General features: G+C 31.4%; 1 protein-coding gene across 1 annotated transcript in view; it reads right to left on the reverse strand.

The window, feature by feature from the left end:
• The window catches only part of RpL7 (ribosomal protein L7), a 28,503-nt gene extending 5,838 nt beyond the window's left edge, over positions 1–22,665 (reverse strand). The window contains exons 1-4 of the mRNA XM_067269464.1: positions 22,586–22,665; positions 15,679–15,784; positions 12,871–13,037; positions 513–650 (exon numbers count right to left, since the gene is read on the reverse strand). Of these exons, the coding sequence (XP_067125565.1) occupies positions 513–650; positions 12,871–13,037; positions 15,679–15,784; positions 22,586–22,596 (422 nt within the window). The 5' untranslated portion in view covers positions 22,597–22,665. The remainder of the gene's footprint in view (positions 1–512; positions 651–12,870; positions 13,038–15,678; positions 15,785–22,585) is intronic.
• Between the last annotated feature and the right edge of the window lie 2,478 nt (positions 22,666–25,143).

Genomic DNA, 25,143 nt, shown 5'->3' on the forward strand with positions numbered 1-25,143 from the left:
AGAATTCAAGAATTCAGTGCTACAAATAGATATATTATATATTGATAACATTAATAACTAATTAATTTGGAATAAATAGATTTAACTTAGAAGAATCAAGGTAATTATTTTACTAAACCCTCCTGACTTTAATTATTCATGTTATCAGTTAATAATATGAATAATAAATTTTCCTAACTTAATTATTAAGTCCAAATTCTTCTATCATTAATTCTCAAATCATTAAATAATTTGCTTAGTACAATTTTCTATGATTTTTAGTAAAATTATTATTTAGTATTAATTTTCACATTATCAGCATGAACAAAATATAAAAATAAAAAGGAGAGAAGCTGTTTTTTTTTCCTCTTTGATCAAACAATTGATCCTTCATTTTCCCTCAAAATAAATTCTTGATTAAACTGAACTAATTACTTTTGACCAATCAAAAATTATAAAAATACAGAAATTTCATATTAATAATTTATAACATATACATATTGTAAATGAAAACAAAATTGAATTATACATACCCCCAAGTAATGTAAGGTTCTGCAATACGAAGCATATTAATAGTAGCCTTGTTTAATTTAATAAACACTCCATTGTTGATCTGGCGTAAACGAAATAACTGCAATACTTTACGTGGCTTTGGACTCACACCATTTATACTGAAAATAATATGCAATTTGACTTTAACAACATATATATATATAAAAAATGAATGAATGGAAGGTATACAGATTAAATATATAAATAAAAATATTGCATTTTAAAGAAAACATATTATTTATGAAAAAAACTATAAAATAGCATATTATTTGATGTCATTGAAAGAAAACAAGGTGCATTATAAAGGAGAACAACAGTAAAGCTAAATGATTCAGCAATAAAAAAATAACTGACACAAAGCCTTATACAACATAGAAATATGCACATATAGGCTTTTGGTTTGTTATACTGAAATATAATAAACCAAAAATAAAAAGTTGATCAAAATATAAAGGCACACCAACTGCTGTATAAGATAGAGGTATTTTTCAGCAATTATAATTTTATTTACTAATTAATTTGACCTAGAGGGAGGCATTAGGTGCCATCTCATATTAAATCTAATAATTATAATTTAATTAAATAATTTCAGAATATTCTGGAAGAAAAGAATCGGCCCGGAGCAAGACTTGAAACTGCAACTCTTGCTTGCCGTGCTGATGCATTGTCAATTAAGCTACCTGAACCTCCAATTTGATATTCTCTTCCAGATATATTTAACTATGATATAATCATTGTTGATTACTTATGGTGCCGACTGGGAACACATCAAGTACCCTCATCCTGTAAACTCCCACACAATTGACCATCGGCAGCTGGACAAGGGGGCCTCATGCATTCCCAGTCGGCATTGTAAATAACTATCTACAGTTATATCCTAGTTAAATATACCTGGAGAAGAAGAGTGGACTGACAGTCCAGGTAGCACAATTGGCAACACATGTGCATGGCAAGCAGGAGTTGAAGGTTTGAGTCTTGCTCAGGGCCGATTCTTTTCTTCCAGAATATTCTGAAATCATTTAATTAATTATAATTATTAAATTTAATATGAGATAGCACCTAATACCTTCCTCTAGGTCAGGGGTGTCAAACTCAAACTGCCTAAGTGCCAATTTTTTGTCTTGAGTATGACAGCAGGCCAGATGTTTTTAGCTTTTGTAGCCAAAAAGTTTCTAAAAAGTAGCCCAAAAGTAGCCAACTCAAAAAGTTCCTTTTTAATAACATGAGATTTCACAATAAAATAAAATTTAAAAAAAAAACCACTTGTACTTTTCCAGCAATAACTTTATTCACAAAACAAACATTTTCAGCTAATTTACAGGCCTGAAGCAGGTCTGTAAACTGATCCGAAAATAAGGATCACAAGGCTCAATTTACAATCATAAACTGTAATTTACTAATATGTCAAAAACACATTTTATATGCAAAATAGTGAAAATTATGCAATAAACAATCTTGCCAAGACAGACTTTAATTTGAAATTCAAAAGATTAAATAGAAAAAACCTAATGTAAACAAAAAATTAAACACAAAAATAAATACCTCTAAGTAATATGAATAAATAAAAATAAAACAATAATAATTATAATTGAGTTCAACAATTTTGTTTATTATTTGTTTATGTACAAAATATCACATTTTCTTTGGTATCAAGATGATAAAAAAATAAACAAATAGCATTATTGAATTGATGTTGCGGGCCTAATTGTCTTGTGGGCCATGACTGGTCTGCAGGTCGTATCTTTGATATGCCTGCTCTAAAACAGATTAATTAGTAATTAAAATTATAATTGCCAAAAAATAGCCTGATTTTATATGGCAGTTGGTGTGGCTTTATATAAAGCATTGTAACAAATATATCAAAGATCACAAGCTTTCAATAATCATATTTCACTACAAAAATTTCAAAGATAAATGTCTGTATATTAAAAAGCTTCTTGCCTGTCTTATTTAATTACAAAAACTATTGAACAGGCCCATTACACACCCAGCCTATTTAATTAATTTATCCAAAATGCATTTCGGCATTACTGGCCCTTATCAATTGGATGACAAAAAATATACCTTATTAATAGGATTCTAAATTATCACTACGACAGTAATACAACAATACTAAACAAGTCCAGTAAAAACCTTGTGAATAGCCCTACGTCTTCTTTATGGTTGTGGTAATTTTCTATTCTGTCTCCACCACATTTTTAAGGTATTCTGGTTCAATTTCCTTTTCTTGGTTTTTTTCACTTGAATTATTTTTGGACATATTTTTCATTATGATTATGGATGATCCTATACATGTTTTAGTCTTGACATATATGTACACAGTTAGTTTAATCAGCACTTTGAATACAATAATACTGCAATATGTGTTTAATTAAGTATTATTGTATTTGAAGTGCTGATTAAACTAAAACTAACTGTGTGAATCTGTATATCAAGACCAAAACATGTAAAGGATTGTAAGGAACTGAGTCCGAACCTTATTTTTTATTTTATTATTATTTCCGTTTTATTATCTTTTTGTTTGGGGTTTATGTTTATTTAGGACGAAGGTTCCCCACCACTCTCTTGTTAGTAATGAAAAATGAAGAAAAAACAACTCACGGAGAAATAAGCACCATAGGAAACATCTTGCGCACTTGTGCTGCCCGGCGGAAGTAACAGTCCGCAGAAAAAAAATGGGGGGAGTCCCCACAATCACTAGTAGAGAAATACTTGATAAACCGTCTTAAACATCCCAGAAAATTATGATAAATATTTTGTAAACGGTTTATAAGCTTTGTCGGAAACTTAAAGCTGCCAGAACAAAGTTAATGTTAGCAACTAAGTATGTAAATAAGAGGAGTAACCCAGCTCAAGTGTGACGTCACCTCACAGTATAAAACCCGTACGTTAACCGAAGAAGGAGAGGTGATTTCCAAACCGAGGTGATTTCCAAATCGAGGCGACTGTGAGAGCGAGGTTAATTCGAAAGCGAAGTATTTTCTGATAGAAGTCCAGATTGATAATTGGACGATCCAAGGTGCTAAAGAGGAGTTCGATTGACGATATCGAAAGTATTGAGGAAATAGTTTCTTCGTATAGTGAGGTGACGGATAGACGTTTAATTAGTAAGAGATTTTGTTCATAGTTGCTAAGTATTTGATTTGGAGAATTTCAAAGGGGAATTACTATTAAGTTAAGCTAAGTTTATTGTCGGGTTGACTTGTTGATTTTAGTTAATAAATTTTGTTTGGAATTATTGATATTTGTACGTAGTACGTTCTAGTTGCTAATTAAATATATTTGAACTTTTGATTTGACTTGATATTTATCGTTGTTATTACTAATTTTTCGGTGCACGCTTAAAAGCCCAGGCCTGGCAAACTAATCTCGAATCCGCGTAAAGTACCCGTTAGGTTAACAGAAGTTTTACCGACCGTAATTATAGTCGGTTTCCTAAGATACTAAAAAAAATAGTACTTTACAGGATCATCCATAATAGTAAAGAAAAATATGAAAAAACTATATTTTATATATTTAGTTTTTTTTGGTTTTTGATTCTGTTGACATTTATTTCTATTGATTTTTTTCCCAACACTGTATTACCCTGCTTGGATAATTATTTATTATGAATTTTTTCTTTCAATCATTAATGTTTCTGATCTTGTCAGTATTTGTACTTGTTCTGTATTTTTTGATATTCCATACTAAAGATATTTTCCTTAATATATAGAAGAATATTTGAGTTGTAATTGACAACTTTTTGCACTCTACTTGGTATTTGATATGATTTAAATTCTAATTTCTCTTTTTTCCATCTTATTGTTATATCCAAATAATTTATTTCATTTTGAATTTCACTTTCTATTTTAAATTTTATATTATTTATTTTCTTGCTTATCTCTTCTATCTTTACTACTGTTTTATCATATAATATAAGAATATCATCAATATATCTTTTATAAAGCTTATATATAATTAGTATATATAAAATGTATAATATGTATTAGTATATATAAAAAAGGTACAAACAGAAACAATGACAAAATACTATGTTAATATGTAAATAAGCAGATATGTAAAATAGAAGGTTAAGAATAAGAATTTATAAATTCATATATAAAAATAAAGTAAAATGCATAATCAAAAAATTAACATAAATTTATAAAGAAAAGATTAATAATAATATGAATCGTAATGTACGGTACATTGAAGGCTTACGGAAATGAAAGGAGGAAGCATGGCTTATAGGAGTGTAACTAGAACTAAGAATGTATAGCAGTGTTTCCCAACCTTTTTTGTGCTATGCCCCACCTAAGCCTTTCTAAAATTCTTATGCCCCCCAACATATATGTTGAACTCTTGGAAGGTCTCTCGTTGTCGTGTTCATTGAAGTTTTTTCTTGCACTTAGTTGCCACACTGTTTTATCGTAACCACAATAAAACCCAATCCTTTCATCAGTCTCTTCCACTTTCCAGTCATTGCCAAATGCGACCTGGAACACCACAATTCATGTCAGCCCACCTTGAGGTCTGGGCAAAGAATGTTCTTTCTCCTCTTTCACCGGCCTCAGGGCCTCATTCATCTCTTTGTTCTCAGTGGTTCCCAGAATTGTTAATCCCAACCCCAAGGAAAAAGGGTTATAAAGGAAAGTTCTAGAAGGAAAGGGAAACAAAGAAAATTAAAACTAACTTAAATCAATATTTACAATTGGCAAGCGCCAAATCCGACAGAGGGTGCTCAAAATGGCTGCCGAAACAGGTAAGGAACCGACAGGAAACGTTGTCTTGTAGAAGTTGAAACCGTTTGGATGCTGGACACATCGTATTTTGTGGATTAAACTCTAACAACAACACTGAACATAGTTTTATTTATCATAATAGTTATGTTTTTATATTAGAACATGGTGTATACTGCTTAAAATATTTAAACACTTCTCACCTGTTACACGTTAACAGGTGAGAAATGTTTTAATTCTACACACGAGTCTTTTATTTTTAAATAATAATTCTTATGTAGTCATGACGTAGCGGTAATATTCCTATTCAAGTTTGAAAATTATTCTTTTGAAAATCTTAAGCCGTCCACATAAAAAGAAAAAACTGTCTAATTTTTTTTTGTAAATGGACATGCCTGTCGAAAAATTGTTTTTGTACGCAGATTGAAAATAGGTAAATTTTCTATCTTCATATACATATGTCGAGATAACTTTCCAGTAAAATTTTTAAAAGTATTCTTAATTGAAAATATAAGTTAATTTACGTTTTTTGTTTTCATTTTAGTACTATGCTCGGCTATCACATGTTTACGAAAACCAGACAGCCCCGCTTTGCACGTGCATTCTCCCCGTAATTGAGATGTATTAAAACGACAATATCTGAGATCGAAACACTAAAGCAACAACGTGAACTTTCAGTGTTGTTAGAGTTTAATCCACAAAATACAATGTGTCCAGCATCCAAAACGGCTTCACCTTCTACAAGACAACGTTTCCTGTCGCTGATACAGTCTAGAATTTGACATAAATTCAATATTAAATAGAACGTGCTCAGCAAAAAATTAAATAAACAAAATCTAACACCTTATCTTTGCTGAGAAAGTTTAATTTAAAACAAACGTTTTCGACCTATTCTGTAGGCCATCCTCAGGCTAAATCAAGAAATGGAACAGTTCCGTTCCAGAAGATCGAATACAAATATTTAAATTTCAAAAATTAACAACGGATTAAAAGATGATACATAATAAACTAATATTGTATAAAATTAAAAAACAAAATTAACAACGGATTAAAAGATGATACATCATAAACTAATATGGTATAAAATTAAAAAACAAAATAAAAATTAAAAATAAACTCAGAAAAAACTTCTAAATACAAGCATCAACTAAAACTAATGCAGAACCATAAGATAAACATGTAAATTAAGAGTTCCTTGCAGAGTTTTTAACCATATACTTCCAGGCCAATGGAAGGCCCTCAGCGTCCCTCGCATTTATACACGCCCCTTCCGGAACCCAAGGCCTGCTATTCCAAGGTTGTTTGCATTCGCTAAAACTCACAAAGAGGGTAAACAAATTAGGCCAATAGTAGAAAAGTGCAGGGGACCGACTTTTGTCTTAGAAAAAAGATTACACAAGTTTATCTCCTCTCAACTGAAAAGCAACGCACTAGTGGCACAAGATCCTGGAACTGTGGTTAAGGAAATTCAACACATATCGTTAATGGAAAAGGAAGTAGGAACGGTACTGGATAATGAGAGCTTATATCCGTCCATAAGAATTCTATCATGCAAGGAAGCACTACTCGAATTATTGTTCAGCAGAATCCCTGAATTGATACATTACAACAACGAAGTAGTGGAACTGGCTAACCTGATATGCTACGAATCTATCTTCAGCTATGATGGACAAGCATATAGACAAAAAAGGGGGATTTCAACGGGAAGTCCGATCTCAGGAATTCTTTGTGAGTTGGTTGTGAGGAAACTGGAGAAAAGAGTTTTGTTTGACTTCCGTAAGGATATAGTATATTTTAAAAGATATGAAGACGACATCTTTATATTATGGAAGAATAACCGTAAGATTAATGAGTTCATTGAAAGCATCAATCGTAATAACGACGGCCTAAAACTGAAATTAAAACAGAAAAGTTCCGTAACAATTCATTTTTTAGACATCAACATCCAGTTCAAAAACGGGCATTTATCTACCAGTGTTTACGTTAAACCCACGCACAGTCCACTTTATATCCCCTCGCAATCAAATGATCCGTATCATTATAAGATGGTGGCATTCCGGGCTCTAATCCGAAGGGCCTTTCTATATTGTGACAACGTTATGGACAGAGCAAAGGAAATTAACAGAATTCTACAGGTAGCCAAAACCTTAGGATACAGGAAAAGCGCAATAACAGGAATGGTTAAAAGGTACGAGAAGAACGTAGCAAGAGGCTCTAAACAAGATCCCGCTAAGATCACTAAATTCACTTATAACAGATATACCATAAGCATTATGAAAGAAATTGCGAACCGCAATGAGACATCAATAATTCTGAAAAGAGCCCCGAACCTTTATAAGATTTTAAGGAATGACAAGGATAGCATTAAGAAGGAAGAAAAAGCAGGTGTGTATAGGATACCATACGAGAACGCACAGCTAGGAATTAAAAAAGATTATATCGGCGTTACGACAAGGAGTTTGAGTGTAAGACTCAAGGAGCACAAGTATAACATCAGAAAAAGCTCCAACGCCATGGAACTATCCCAAATGGCTCAGACCGAAAGCTCGATAGTTAAATGGGATGAAGCAGACATTATAAAACCCGTGAGCTCCCCAACGTTGGCAAGGACCGCTGAGAAGATAGAGATTTACAAGAGCAAACTAGAAGGGGCGTGTATAAATGCGAGGGACGCTGAGGGCCTTCCATCGGCCTGGAAGTATATGGTTAAAAACTCTGCAAGGAACTCTTAATTTACATGTTTATCTTATGGTTCTGCATTAGTTTTAGTTGATGCTTGTATTTAGAAGTTTTTTCTGAGTTTATTTTTAATTTTTATTTTGTTTTTTAATTTTATACCATATTAGTTTATTATGTATCATCTTTTAATCCGTTGTTAATTTTGTTTTTTAATTTTATACAATATTAGTTTATTATGTATCATCTTTTAATCCGTTGTTAATTTTTGAAATTTAAATATTTGTATTCGATCTTCTGGAACGGAACTGTTCCATTTCTTGATTTAGCCTGAGGATGGCCTATAGAATAGGTCGAAGAACGTTTGTTTTAAATTAAACTTTCTCGGCAAAGATAAGGTGTTAGATTTTGTTTATATAAATTCAATGTATTTAATAAATATATAAAAATATAAATATGACTATACAAAGATAAAACTTGCTTCTGAAAGACAGAAGCAAAGTTTTATCTTTGTATAGTCGTATTTATATTTTTATATATTTATTAAATGTAAATAACGCCGGCCATGTACTTTTTATTAATTATTTACTTTATAAATTCAATGATTTGTTCTCCATTTGGTCATCGCAGTAGTTGTCACCGATGGAAACTGAATCGGCTCAGGCATTGAATAAACACATGGTCGGTTCCTTACCTGTTTCGGCAGCCATCTTGAGCGCCCTCTGTCGGATTTGGCGCTTGCCAATAAATATGGCATACAGTGGCTATACGGTTAACTTAAACTCTGGACGAGTTTCGAATTGTCCCCCTTAATAATCAAATTGCCCTCTTGTGGGGCGTGGGCCCCATGTTGGGAACCGCTGATGTATAGTGTTGTTTTGACACTAAGAATTACAAGAAATTCACTTATGAATATCTGTGTATGTGATGTAACTTAAAGAATCTAGTAGGTACTGGTACATATCAATGTTAACTCTATTTTATAGCAGTTCTATGCATTTTTAGAGCAGCGAGAATGCCACGTGTTTGTGTTTTAGACACTGTGTTAAATATGAAACAACAAAGAAGTTCATTTTTTAAAATAAATCTTATTGAAGTTTTATAATATGGTAAATATATTATAATTCTGTAGCTGACAGAAGAGGGGCAAGTGCCTAAAATGCGTATCAGCACCTAAACAGCAGAATAACAATGGATGTAAGGTATGTGTCTATTGAATGCACTTCATTGTCATTGTGCAATACAGATAAACAGAAATAAATGTCAAAATACATACATAACAACAATACAAATTTCTGACATAGTAAAAAAAAAACATTTTATGTTTTTTACATAGAAAGATTGTTAAATATAGTTATCTCAGACTGATTTTGTCTGCATGAATTGCAAAAAAGAATTGTGACATCAGGCAAAATGTCTCTTTTAAGCAATATCAGACGCAAATTACATCATCACAGATAACTAATTTAATAAAATGTAGAAATGACAAAATTCAATTATGAAAAAGAATTTCCTCAATAATTTTCTTTAAATTCTGCAATCAATAGAACATTATGGTTTAGTTCATTTAGTTTAACCCTTTTCTGTTGTTATAGTAATTATGTGTCTATTCAAACATAGTTCAAATGTTTAAATATTCTTATCTGAATCATTCTTCTATTTTAAAAGTTCTTTTTTTTTTCCCTCGAGTTACATAAAGACAAGCTTTCAATAAAAACCAAAAACATTTGTTTTTATTAAAATTCTTTGTTTGCTGGAAACTTGAAAGATGTTAGTAAATTCATTTATGCTTACTGAGAATTGATATAAAATTTAACATTTTGTTCTTTAGTCAAGCAATGTAATGCTTAAACCAAGGGTGACCAACCCCATGCCTGCAGGCGCAATTGCACCCCTAAGTGATTTATTATGCGCCCATGACAAGATTCATGATAAATTAAAATAATTTTATTTTATTTTCAATCAATTTCATGATCCAGCTTTTAAGCAGAATTTTCTTGAAATTACTTATTACTTATTTATTAATCGAAATTTTCAAGTAATTTTTTATTGACATATTAAATAACTCTATATATAATAATATATAAGAACTTGGTTTGACTACAAAAAATTATTATTTTATTGAATTCTATAGAATTTTAGCACCATCTTCAATGTTTTTATTTTATTACTACTGATAGTTCTGCCATCTATGAGCCATGTATGTCACTTGGTCAGTGACAGTTAGTGTCATACGAGTGTTGACATTAAAGGTTTTATGTTGTATACATTATATCATAACTATGAAATACAGGTATTATAACCAATTCATTTATTTTTTGTTAAAAATTGTTTTGTGGAAGTAAAAGGTAACAGTGTATGTCTTCTATGCAATCGCACCATAACTACTAAGAAATATAATATTGAAAGACATTTTAAGTTAGAACATGAGAACTTTGATAAAAAATTTATGCCTCATAGTGCTATTCGAACTGATTAAATAAATAGTTTAAAGAAGAGATTGTTGAGCCAACAATTATAGTTCAAAAAGGTAACAGATAAATGAAAAAATGTAACTATGGCATCGTTTAAAATATTGCATTTTTTTGCAAAGAACAAGAGATCATATTCAAATGGGGAATTATTTAAACAAGCTTTACTTATTGGTGCCAATTCTCTCTTTGTTACTTTTTCTAATAAGCCAGAAATAATTAGGGCAATAAGCAATTTACAGTTGTCATGCAATACAATAAAAAGAAGAACTGCAGCAATATCTACCCATATTAAAGATCAACTTGAAGCTGATATGAATAGGTGCTCTTGGTATTCACTTCAAATGGACGAATCTTTGGATGTAACGGGAACATCTCAATTAATAGTAATAATAAGAATGGTTTTCGAAGACTACTCTGTGAAAGAAAAAAATACCGTGCCTTTTGCCAATGAAGGAAAGAACGAGAGGTAAAGATATTTATCAAGTTTTTAAAAATTATATTTTGGAACAACAACTTCCCCCTTACATAAATTTTCTTCAATTACAACTGTCGGAGCTCCAGCAATGATCAGTAAAAATAATGGATTTATAACTTTATGTAGAAAAGATGAATCATTTCTAAATTTTTTGCTTATCATTGCATAATACATCAGCAAGTTCTGTGTACTAAAGTTTTTCATTTAGCCATGTTTTGGATCTCATAACAAAAATTATAAATTCTATAAGAGCTTCAATCAAGAGCTTCTTCAATGCAATTTATCAAAAATACATTTAGATTACATTACAGCACAGACTTTTTAAAAAGCTATTGGAAGATAATAATGCTGAGTTCTCAGATTTAACAACTTACACAGAAGTGAGGTGGCTTAGCAAAGGCAAAGTATTAGACTGGTTTCTTAATTTGATTACTGAAATAGAAGAATTTGAGTAAAAAGGGGAAATTTATAACAAACTTGAAGATCCTAATTGGATAGGTGGCAGCTTTTTTAGCTGATATTTGTCAGAAATTAAATCAGTTAAATCTTGAACTACAAGGTAAAAATAAAGATTTAGTATATATGGTAAGTGCTATTAAAACATTTAAAGGTAAATTAGCCCTTGGAATTTGCACATTCAAATAACATTTTTGACGCATTTTCCACACATTCGAAAATATTTCTAGAAAATCATTTAAATTCTCGAATGTATGTTGATCTAACAAAATTAAATAATGAGTTTAATGGAAGATTTAATCAATTTCACGACTAGGAATCGATTTTATTTTTCTTTCAAAATCCTATGATTAATGTTGACATTACTACTTTAAGTGCAGAAATAAATGGATTTTATGCAACAAATGTATAAAATTTAGAACTGGAAATTGTAGAATTACAAAATGACGTCACTTTAAAAGTTATTAACATGGACAAGGAATTTTGGAAATTAGTTGAAGCACGTAAATATCCAATATTAAAAAAATTGTGCACTGAAGCTAAAATCTTCTTTTGGATAAGTCAATCAATCCAAAAAAAGATTTTAGCTTCAGTGAAGCCACATTTTCTTCAATGCAATTTATCAAAAATACATTTAGATCACATCTTACAGATGAAAATTTGAATGACAGTTTAAGAGTAGCAGTATCAAATTACTCTCCTGATTTTGAAAAATTATGTTAAGAAATAGTCTCAACCTTATCATTAACGAATAATAATTTTTCATGTATTATGTAATAAATGTCATTCAATAAAAATTGTTAATACAAATTTTTATTATTATTTTAACCTATAAAATAAAATCAAAAAGAATCAAAATAAAAAATGACAAAAATTAAATGAAAAAAAATCTTAAGTATAATTAAGAATTAAAAAAACTTAAAAATAACTAACAATAAACATATATGATGTCATTACATATTGTTGTGCCCATTCGCAATGTTCATGAAAATTTTTAATTGTGCTCTTGCTTCCGAAAAGGTTGGCCATCGTTACTATTATAAAAATGTAATAGTGATCAAAACAAAATAATTGTTTCATAATCAACTGACATCTTGATTTTATAATCATCAATATATCCTGCAGTATCAAATATTTGGCCAGGATTTAATTCTTTATGTAAAAATAAACCAGTAAATCAATCTCATTAGCATGCAAATTTGTTTTTCTTTAATAAATAGCAAAGAAAAGTAAAATAATAGGTATATCAGAGAATTGTTTTAAGATTTATTATCAGTAAGTGATTTTATTTATATGCTTGTTTTATATATCTATATACTAGGAAATCACAAAACATTTTCTCAAATAAAAGGGGGTTGCAAATGAAAAAGTAGTGAGATAGAATAACATTATTAAAATTTTAATGTAATTCTTTCCTTTAAATACTTAGAAAGAATTTCAATTAAGAGAAAAAATAAATATTTAAAATAAATTTCTACCAATAAATAGTTATCATAAACTTCTGATTTTTTTTGTAATATACTAAGTTTCAATTATTTACCCTCTTATACGAATGACAAAAGCCAATTTTGGTTCAGCAGGGACATAGAAATTCCCTTGATTTCTTGCAATTCTTTTTAAACGAATTTCATCTCTATCCATTCTTCTATATTCTCGAATATACTGTTCAGCTTTTTTAAATATCTGAACTCTCTTTTGCTTGAACAACTGAAATTAAATAGTAAATTATGAGTAACAAATTATTTTTCCTTTCAAAAATAATTCACAATCTGTAAAATTAATAAGAAAACCTATCATTTAATATCGTCAATTTATATTTTTGTTTTAGTAGCAATTTAATGAATATATATAATTCAAAACAACTATTTTTATATCATTAGGATGTAAATATTTTAAAATACAATTCTAATTTAGACTACAATAAGATTCTTATAACATGAAGACAAGGTAAACATTTTATAAATACAGAAGAATCCACTTAATGTAACCATGGATGATGGCAAATGTCAAGAAAATTAGCATTGTTTAATGTAATCATAGTTTCACTTAAATATTATTATCTTCAGGTCAGGATTTAAGCTGTTGCTTGTTAGATTATGAAATGCAAATTCAAATCAGAAAACAAGTAAAAAACAAATTTATCCCAAGAAAAAACTTGCCAAATTAGCATGCAAATCAAGATTTATGTAACCTGCCAATTCACAATCATTTATCAGGAGCAGAGAAAAGTTGCAATTTATTCAAATATGTTAATCTATCCATCAGCCAAGCATCAATCTCCAAATAACATAAATTTAGAAAGAAAAGATTAATAATAATATGAATTGTAATGTACGGTACATTGAAGGCTTACAGAAATGAAAGGAGGAAGCATGGCTTATAGGAGTGTAACTAGAACTAAGAATGTATAGTGTTGTTTTGACACTAAGAATTACAAGAAAATCACTTATGAATATCTGTGTGTGTGATGTAACTTAAAGAATCTAGTAGGTACCGGTACATTTCAATGTTAACTCTATTTTATAGCAGTCCTATGCATTTTTAGAGCAGCGAGAATGCCACGTGTTTGTGTTTTAGACACTGTGTTAAATATGAAACAACAAAGAAGTTCACTTTTTAAAATAAATCTTATTGAAGTTTTATAATATGGTAAATATATTATAATTCTGTAGCTGACAGAAGAGGGGCAAGTGCCTAAAATGCGTATCAGCACCTAAACAGCAGAATAACAATGGATGTAAGGTATGTGTCTATTGAATGCACTTCATTGTCATTGTGCAATACAGATAAACAGAAATAAATGTCAAAATACATATATAACAACAATACAAATTTCTGACATAGTAAAAAAAAACATTTTATGTTTTTTACATAGAAAGATTGTTAAATATAGTTATCTCAGACTGATTTTGTCTGCATGAATTGCAAAAAAGAATTGTGACATCAGGCAAAATGTCTCTTTTAAGCAATATCAGACGCAAATTACATCATCACAGATAACTAATTTAATAAAATGTAGAAATGACAAAATTCAATTATGAAAAAGAATTTCCTCAATAATTTTCTTTAAATTCTGCAATCAATAGAACATTATGGTTTAGTTCATTTAGTTTAACCCTTTTCTGTTGTTATAGTAATTGTGTGTCTATTGTGTCTCATTATGGCTAAAATAGCCATAATTACTTAAAAAAAGGTGTAATTTTCATTAGGCTTAACATTGACAAAATTCAACATGGCATCGCAGGCAATGGAGAACAATTTCAACATTGGATAGGTTAAAATTTGCAGTGTTGCCATATTTCTGTATATCTATGTCTCTACTCTCATCCCTTGGTGAAATTCTATGATTTTTATTTTTTTCCAAATATATCATTTCATAAACAGGGTGTGGCTTATACAAGCATGTGGCCTATATATGCATTAATACAGCAGTTCTTTGTTAACTCTAAAGCTATCTGAATGTCCTTTGTATGGCAAATAAATTTGTTTCTCCAATAGCTAATGTTTTCCAATTAAAGATGGTTGGTTGGAGTTTGTGGCACAAAGACCTAGGCAGGCCAAAGAGTGCCAGGTGTAGTCAGGTTTGTTACCAAGTCTTTTAGGTATAAACATTGATGTAAAAAAAAAACCACCTAATTCAGTAGATTCCTACAAACTTGACTTAATGGGGAACTGAGAAACTGACAAGTTACTGAAAATGACAAGTTTTGCAGCATAGCAATGATGCTACTATAAATAGTGAAATTTTCTTAAAGGTATTATATGTGTAAATTCATATACAAATTAACTACATATCAATAATGACTATTTCTATTCATAGTTAAATTTTAATTTAAAAAAAAAATTGGCTATTTTCAAATTACTGATGTTTGCATTGTGGCATTTTGCAGTGGCCCTTTAGAGAAAGGGTTATATTCTTCGTTAATATGTGGAATTGATGCTATTATCAAGGGTTATCAGTGAATAATAACTAATTTAATCATAGAATTAAGTTATAGAAGAAATATTAGATCACATGTATGTCTCTTTGGATGATATGAAGTGTTTCCATGACTTTACTGTACTAATAAATTATTTTCTAATAAGAGACCATCAAATTTAACTGAAAATGTAATTCCTATTTCGATTGTTTTACAATTGTTAGTAATTTTCTATAATAATTAAAAAAAAAAAAAAATGTAACTACTAATGATGTTGATATTTTCTTAGAAAAAATATATCTTCCATGGTCATTTCAATAAAAAAGTTATTTTATTAAAATTTTAAAACATGCACATTTGAAAACAAATTGTTTTGAATATTTAGATTGCATCTTATCAACTGCAAATATGCAGAAAACAAAACTTACTTTTCGTTGTTTAATAGCATTCTGAATTGCTTTTGCTTTAATTTCTGCTCTCTTTTTTTGTTTTTTCAATAGATTTTCTGGTACTTGGGGAAGTGAAGTTTCCATCCTAAAAAAATAAAAACCATTCAGATCAAAAGTAATTCCTTATAAATATTAAAATTATTCTGTAATTCTCTACTGTTTTCTGTCAATAAAAATAGTTTATTATAAAGCCAATTTCCAATAAATTCAAATGTTAAAAACAAAAGAAGCACTAATTCCATTTTTTTGTTTCAATACTGTAATCCTGATTTTAATACTGAAGCATATTGCCACAAGCATTTCTTCAATTTTATTTAATTTTGTAATAAATGATTTTATTAGCCCTTTCAGTATGTTACTAAAAAGAGATACTAAGTGTTCTCCCCAAAAATTTTCACTAGCTGGGAGAAATGATCCAGGACTTCCTCAGCCTTCTGTTCTTTTGTGATTTCTGTTCCATGACTAGCCTTGGCAATTTGTATTCTGTAGTTCTCATAAGTATACTATATTAACTGCTTTTTTATTTCACCAATAACCAATTCCTCTATTTTCATTATCTCTCTCTTCTTTGTTAGGTTTTATTTTACACCTGCATAATATTCTATATGATCCTGTCAGTGCATCCATCTGAACTGCACTTGACCTTTATTTGTTTCAATTTGATATTCTCTGCATTTTGACTCCATATAATAATATACTTTTGATTATGGTGTTATGTATGTATATTCCATTTTCTTTTTGAGATTTTGGCATTCCACCAGATTCATTCAGCCTCTTAAAATGCTTTTCCTTCTTTTATCCCATTTCCTATCACTCAGTTGTCATTTCATATCGATTTGATTTCACTCCTAAATATTTTTGGGGATACTATAGATTACCACCTATGGAATTTCGGGTCTTTGAGTATATATCTGAACTCAGAAGACCGAGACGAGTTCAACGATACCCTACTTTTGGACCGGAGACGAAAAATAATAAAGTTGTTATACCTTTTTCCATCGATTGCGCAATGATAGGGAGTCGCATCGCTCTCTCCGCTAAGTCAGCCTCGCTATCGCAATCGGGAGTCACGTCGCTTGCCGTTAAAATTGCCTTTAGTAGACGTTTCCCCCCTTTTTTACTTTGTTCAAGAACTACTGTGAATCAATAACTAGTGACGTTTAGCACATGGCGGCCTGCCGGCGGCTCCCCTCCGGGAGGTCAGTCATGAGCACAAACAGTGGGAACGGCCGCTATGTTCGCTGCCATAAGTAACATTAACCGAAATGGCGATCGTGTGATGATCGGAAGTCGCGTCACTCTCTCCGCTCTCGTATCGCGTGTTTAACCCTCCAGGAGATGACTGTAGTCAGACGTCATGGTTTGCAGACTTTACCGCAAGATGGCAGTACTAGCAACTATGGTGCCATCTTCGTGAGAGCATTAAAAAAGTATGGTAACTTAAAAAGTATGATAACTTTTTTTATTTTTCTTCTCCGGTCCAAAAATAGGGTACCGTTGAACTGGTCTTGGTCCCCTGAGTTCAAATATATAATCAAAGTCCTGAAATTCCATAGGTGGTAATCTATAGTACACCCATATTTTTAATGACTATATACTGTAAGTTTTATGTTATCTGGTTTTATACTACTTTCTACACTACCGCCAATAAACATTTTGTTTTTCCTATATTCATAGATAATGCACATACACTTGTATTGAAGTATATTTAAAACAGATTGTGTAGAAGTTTTCCAAACAGAAAGGTCATTATGTAGTAGCCTATTGATCCCACATCTTACATATAAATTATTATTATATAACTTTACACATTAAAATTAAAAGATCAGTTATATAAAACATATATCAGTTATAACATTATGTTTATAAATTTAGATAATAAATTTATAGTTATAAGCATTTGTGACTGGATGGTCAGCACCTCTTTGATACCTCGTCAAGACTGACACCACCGTGTCTCGTTTGACACGAAACCGTGATGGTGCATTGTTTTATTTTTGAAAGTAGATCACGCGAGCGGCCGCACAAGTAAGCAATCGAGTTCCAGATGAAGACAGCCTGACAGAAGTAAAGTACTCATACACTAAAGTTAACAACTAAATAACAATTTAATTCCAACAAAAAGGAGTACACAGTACAATATATATCAGGTTATATCGACTTAGCCTATCTATCCAGCAGTTGCAAGAGAGAGAGAGAGAGGGCTGACAATTGTTCACAAGTCAGGAAATACCTGTGTTCATAGTGATGCTTCTTGATTTGGATTTTATGAGGACTCGGAGGTCAAAGGTCTTGAGGTTGTCCGGATTTGGATCGTTTGGGACAGGTCTGGATCAAGAAAGTTCTGGATGAATCTGGGAAAGTTCTTCTAGACACAGTTGAGGGTAATGTGAAAATCCGATAAAGTATGATTAGCACTGACACAGGAAAATTTCAATGATTTTAATCCTAAAAGGACTGGTGAAGACTTCTTGCCTCAGGGAGAATTAGGTGGTGACTCTCTTTAGCTATCAATTACAATATTAGAATGATATTGCCTGATCAAGAGGTCAACAGATCACTGGAATGCATCGTTTTTGCTGTTGAGAAAGTGTAAGTAGAGATTTTTTCAGGTAGTAGATGACAATTATTGAAGAAGTATGATGACATCGATGACTGATTTTTGTTAAAGTTTGGATTCTCACACATTTAATCTGAATTTCAAAATAATTTGATTATGTTCTATTTTTAAAAAGTTAATCTCGAAAAAATAAATTGTCATCATCAAATCTTAACTCATGAATTTCGCTATAGAATGTTACGATGTTACGGAAGCATAGTTCAAGCAGAGTTCATCAAACTGTGGTCCACACAGGTTGCCACTAGTAGTAGTTATCACATGTTAGAAATAAGGGTGAATTCTGAACCCGTTCCTACATTCTGGTGAGAGACGTGCTGCCAGATGCAACAATGGTTGCTTGTAGTAGTAGTAGTAGTAGTAGTAGTAGTTTATGGTAGAAGGCAACATGGCATACTCCATGGCTCAGATAGTTCCATTTTAGTGTTTGGATGAAAATTTAGAAGTTGTGAAAGCACACATCAATATATACAGTTTAACCTGATTATAACATCATCAGATGTTATAATCAGGTTAATCAGATGTAATGAACCCTAATATAATGTCAATTTTTTTTATCAGTTCCACAATTTTAGTATACTAGATAGTGTTAAAAAACCCACTTGTAACAATATAAAACTTTGTTTTAACGTCATATTTAAAGCACTCTCAAATTTACAAAATTATATTACAAATTTTATTTAACAAAGAAAATACTAAGTGTTAAGTCGCTAGGGTCAGTCAGTCCACTACCTAGAACGATTATGGGTGGTACGCTCACCACCTGACTTCCATGGGGTGAGATTCGTCACCCCTTTAAACGACGTGACGATTGGTTAAGCCTGGACTCCACATTACCAGAATCAGCAACGTAATCGTAAAACCGAAAGCCAAACTGACGAAACTTTCAGTTTTGGAACATTCAGTTGGACAGAAACAAGACTGAAAGCAGTTAAAAATTATTTAACTTTTCCATTTTTGTTCTGTACTTCTGTCATGCTGCAACCAATAAAAACGCAAGAATTTGTGATGCATAGTCACATGTATTAGTCACGTGTAGTTTAATTGTCGTAATGGCAGAAAGTGTAACGAAAAGGACAAGAAAAACAAATAGATTTGGACTTATTCATCAAAGAAGTTAGAAAATACAGATGTCTGCACAACAAAAAATGTAAATAATTCAAATATTATTAACAATGAAATTGTTAATAAATGCAGAGAAAGCATGGCAAAATCCATAGTGTCGTCCATGTTTGACTCTTTACGACAATTACAGAACTGATCAACAAATGGCACATTTCCACGTAACGTTCATTTCGATGCTAGTAGCATCAAGCATAAAACGAAAACAGAACCGAAATGAAGACTTTGTATGTTTCAGTTCTGTTTCTGAGTTTGTTTTCAAGTAATGTGGAGTCCAGGCTTTAGTCTGCATAGTTACTCATGTTATAGTTTAGCATCAAATCAGGTGAAATGGCGAGCTTAGAAAAGAAAGCTTTAATATTAGACTGTATAGGAAATACAGTAATGAACAAAGTATATGATTTAGAAAATGACATTGATAAACAATTTTTAGGTAAAAAACACCTACAATCTAAAATAACTTACTTTTTAAAGTGAATATTGTTATTGTGTTTTTTAATTGGAATACATTAGTTTAACCTTTTGCCTTTTAATTCGACATTATTCTCAAAACCAGAAGTGCTGCCATTATCAAAACATAGGACAAATAGAAATTTCTTATAAAAGGTATTTTTTGAAATTTTTAATTGCATCGATGTGAACTTAGACATAATAATGTAAATAAAGTTGATTTAAACATTTAGTTTGCACTTTTATACATATGATAATAAATTATTATTACTATAATAGATACAGTATACTGTATTACCATTAAGAAATAATTATCACAGTAATAAATACAATCTTAAATTAGAATGGATTTTATAATCGATTCTTAAACACACTTGGTACTTTTTATGGGACTGAAATTATAACCCCACAGATAACGACACTTTGTTATAATGTCAAAAAGTTGCTGGTCCCATGGATGATTGTATTGTATTGTATTGTTGGTTTATTGATGTAAAGATTTATTTTACATGCCCTGTACCTGCCAGTGGCACAACCAGGGCGTAGGAAACAATATAATTGGCGCTACAGAATGCTACATTGAAGAGACAAGATGAAAATATAGAGTGGATAAAACAATAAAATAAAACAGTTTTCACGAATCACCGCGTTACAGCTTGTATCGCGTGGAGAAAGAACAAGATGACATCCCTGTACCTAAAGAGAAGGGCGGCATTGCCGCCCAGCAGGGGATAGGAAAACCCGAAAGTGCAGCCCCTCAGGAGCTATTTGGTCCCCAACTGCCCCATCTTGGAGCAGCTTGATTGTTAGTAAGAATCGTCTTTTTTGCGAGCCTTTTGAAGGCATGGAAGATCTCTTGACTTTTCCAAATGTCGGTAAGGTCGCAGGGCCAGTCTATGTTAATTTCATTCAGGAGAAGACTCATTTCAGTTCTCTCTTTGGCAGTTATAGTACAGTCGTATAGGTAATGGTTAGCTCCGTCTCTAACCCCACAGGTGGGGCACTCGTCAGACGTTCTATTGACAAACCTCGCCAAGTAGTGAGCAAATTTCCCGTGGTTACTCAAAAACTGAGTAGTATAGTGGTCAGGGGTAAACCACTTTATTTTGTTGTGTTGCCGGAGGTCAGGAATGAATTGCTTAATGATGTGGTCCCATGGATGATGTTATAATCAAGTTAAACTGTATATACCCACATGGTGATGAAAGTGGTAAGTGTCATCTCAAGTTTTTTCATATCTACTTTGAATGCTATTGGAACCCTTTTTCTAAATTTTCTCTCTAAAAACACATTTTAAAATGATAGATCCCACCATCATGATAATGTCAATATTACGGGCATTGCCATCCTTTCCTTTCTTTGTCCATCATTCAGAAATGTCCATGAAGAACAGTGCAGCAAAGCAATTGCTATTAACAAATGCACCCTAAGGCATCTTTGCTGTATCACATGACGTCTTCAAGGTATAATGCAAAGAAAAGGAATTTTTCTGCCAGAAGTTGTCCGGAAACATGTCAGAGCTGTAGTCAAATGACCAACTGATGTCAAAGCGAGGTCACGCGACACGATTTGTAAGCATTTGCTGTCCAATGTGCTACTCCACGACGTGAATAAGGTTAGGCCAGTGATTCTCAAAGTGGGGGTCGTGAAAAATATTTGGGGGGGGGGGTCGCTGAAAAATTGATGCCAGATCAATTTTTTCAAATATTTTATAAATTTACTATGGATTCATGTTTAGAAATAATAGAAATAAAAAATATATAAAATAATTTTTACTTAAATAAATTGCACATATAAATAATAAAAATAATATAAATATTTAAATACGAGCCTAACCCCCTCCCTCCGGGATGTTTTTTGACACATACTTATTCTTCGGGGGTCCTTTGAAATTTTTAAGTGCAGAAGGGGGTCGCGGTCCCAAAAAGTTTGAGAAACACTGGGTTAGGCAATGGCAGCTTCCACAGTTCGGAGTCAGTAAGTAATCCGATGAGTTTTCACTGTTATAGCAAATTTATTATTAAAAAAAATAAAATAAAAAAATAAGAGTGTACAAACGGTTTATTTTCACGTCTTCATTCCTGTTCTTTTCATTAATAAATAAAAGCTGCAAAGAAATATGCGTTTTCTTGAATACACGTACTATTACCTAAAAATTAGATGATGCCCCCTTTTGAGGAAAAAATAAATGGTCACGTTATATATCTAGAATGTGGAATTCACTTTCAAGTTTAACTGTTTTTTAATGTATAACTATTAAATCATTTCTGAACATCAAATCATAAATCAATATTAATAAATTTCAAACAGCTTGAACGGTATAACATTTATTGAAGCACGTAATTTCTAACAAAAGCTATTACAGATTCAAGTGGTGCAATGAAGTATCAAAATGAGCAGTTCAGATAAATTACAATATTTATATTAATTAATTTATGTTTATATATCAGAAATCGTAAATTTAAATTAACTTAATTTAATTGAGACGATATTTCTTAATCTGAAACTGATTACAAACTTATGCGTGAGCCACGTTGTAAAACTTCATATATTTTGTTAACGTGTAAAAGTAGTTTATAAAATTTAGAAAATTATCAATAAGTAATTAAATAAAATGTGCATACATCAAATCGCACATGTTTTATTTTTAAAAGTTTACGATTAAGATGGATTAAAATTAGTTGTTATATTACTTACTTTTCCGCCATCTTCTCCTGAGAAAGAAACGTCTGAATTTGATAGAAGTATAACGCGCCGTCTAGTGTTCAGTTTTATGAAATATAACCCAATAATAGCCACATTAAAGTTCTCGCTGGTGTGCAATATTTCTTACAGCGCGTATAAAATAATAATAATAATAATTTTTCGTTAACGCGATAAAAGAAACTTTTATCACTTTGACAGAGCTTTCAATCCTTAGCTTTTTACACGAACAATTAGCTTTCCGAAGATGCTGTCCGCCTATCCGCCTATTCAGTATTTCGCCGATATTTCCAATTATCAATATTTCTTCTTCTGTCAGTGGGTTAATATGGAGCTTTCAGTCGCTTATTAATCTTTAAAAGCGTTGTTTTCTTTTATACTTTGTTTTATTAATCAATAATTTTTTCAAATATTTTGAATGCGTTGAATTGTTTTCTTTCGAATAATTTTAATATATTTTTGAAAATTATAAAAACGCTTTTATTGGTCTCGTTTTTCAAGACTGGGGACGAAGTCACTCCCTCCTTAAACATCACACACACGTTCATGATTACATTCTACATTTAGTTATGTTTATCGGGTTTCGGGGTTGGGAGGTGGATCCACTCCTAAAACTTCATCAAACTGAAGTAAGTCCTCAAAGTTTTGGCCGTTTATCTTAATTAGAAATGAATAAAATTTCAGTTGCAAGATTTGAGGACATGATACAAAACAAGTAACAAAAGCTTTTAAAAATACAATACGAGTTACATTGGATGATTTGTTTCCAAATGTCTTTGAGAGCCTGAAACCTGTAAAAATTTTGCTAGAAATTACACAAAATGATAGACGCAAAGCCATTAACTTCCTTATATGGAAATCCATATTTTAAAAATTCTGCAATATATTTCGTTTCTTTTTATAATTGTTGTTTTTGGACTTGTTTTTTTCATATACTAAAATGTAATTGTTAATAAACGTATACAAATCCAGTAACTCTTTTTTTGTTGATTGTGATTGTCATCGGAGGACTGGATTGGATTGAAGTGACGTAATAAGGCAATGCAACACATAGACTATCTGCCAAAGGGAATGGGGAATGCTTCCCGAGAGGCCTCTCCAAAGGAACACAGGCCCAATTTATACAGACACGTGAAAACCCGGAAAACTCCACGTGGTCAGCTCGTTGGTGAGGCGCGAACCCTCGACCAGTGTTCAGTGGCTTTATTCACTCAGGCACTTTTTTAAACTCTTTCCGCCCTGTGGGCACTAAGAGGGCCTCTTTTTGCAAGCCCATTGTGGGTTCGGCCAGGTCCACAATGAGGCGGCCGAGTGTGAGGGACGGAGACCGACATATCCGGTCGAACCATCCCCGAAAAATTCCTGGGTTTATCAATTTTTTGATCTGAGTTCCTCAGAGTGGCGGACTGATGCCTTTATTGACTTACTATCCGGACGGCCGATATCATATATAGATTGTATATGTAAAAACCTCAATTTACACTAATCAGGAACCTTCGTAACAATATCAATATAAGTTAAAGTCGTAACAAAGATAATATAATTCACATTGCACATATTAAAAAAAATAACAATTTTCTTTATCACTTTATTAAAAATTGTTTACTTTCTTGAATAAGAATCATAATAATTTGATCACTAAGATAATTGAAATATATCCAGTTTAATAAATAAAAAAATTCAGCTTAAAACACACATTGAAAAATCACATGGGGTCTGACTGAGGCTGTATAGATGTCTGCTGCCTTTCTGGAGTATTCAGGTTTCAGTCAGGGTCACAGACCATAAAGTAAATATTACAACAAGCGTCTAGAGCAGGGGTGTCCAACCTTTTTGTTTCTCTGGGCTACATTGGAAGAAGTCATGGAGTTTTGGGCCACAAGTACTGTACATTATATATACTTGTGGCCCAATGTCTACATTATAGTAATAACTATTAAAATTTTATCACGAAAAAGGATATTTTAAAAAATTACTTGTACAGTCACTTTCAATTTTTACTTTATTTCTAAGTAAAAATTAAGTGTCTGTACAAGTAATTCATTTAGTCTATTATAAAGGAGACAAACAAAAATTTATTTGAAAAACACAAATATTTGTTTTATTTGGGTCTCTAATTAAAAAAAAAAAAAAAAAAAACGACGAAACACCATTATAAAGTGCATTTTTATTCGACTAATATATTTATGATATATATATATATATATAGCCCAAAAAGTAGCCAATAAGCCAAATGATATCTTTTACACCAAACTCAGAAAAGGTAGCCAAATTTGGCGCAAAGTAGTCAAATCTTACAATGCTGGAAAGAGTACTAAATAAAGCTGGAGTTGGAACTCAAGGGATTATAGACCCAAATGCGAAGAAAGGAGAAAAAGGATAAAAGATAAAGAAGTGAGGAAGGTTGGAAAATTAAGGATCAATATTTGCATAACAAAAGGTCTATTTAACCTTTCTCGTTACTTTTTATCTTTTGGCCTCCTCGAATTTGGGTCTATAATCCTTTGAGTCACAACTACAGCTCTATTTAGTATTCCTTCCTCATTCACACA

The sequence above is a fragment of the Centruroides vittatus genome, unplaced genomic scaffold, assembly GCF_030686945.1.
Source record: "Centruroides vittatus isolate TY-2023 unplaced genomic scaffold, ASM3068694v2 contig_350, whole genome shotgun sequence".
NCBI classification, from domain to species: Eukaryota; Metazoa; Arthropoda; class Arachnida; order Scorpiones; family Buthidae; genus Centruroides; species Centruroides vittatus.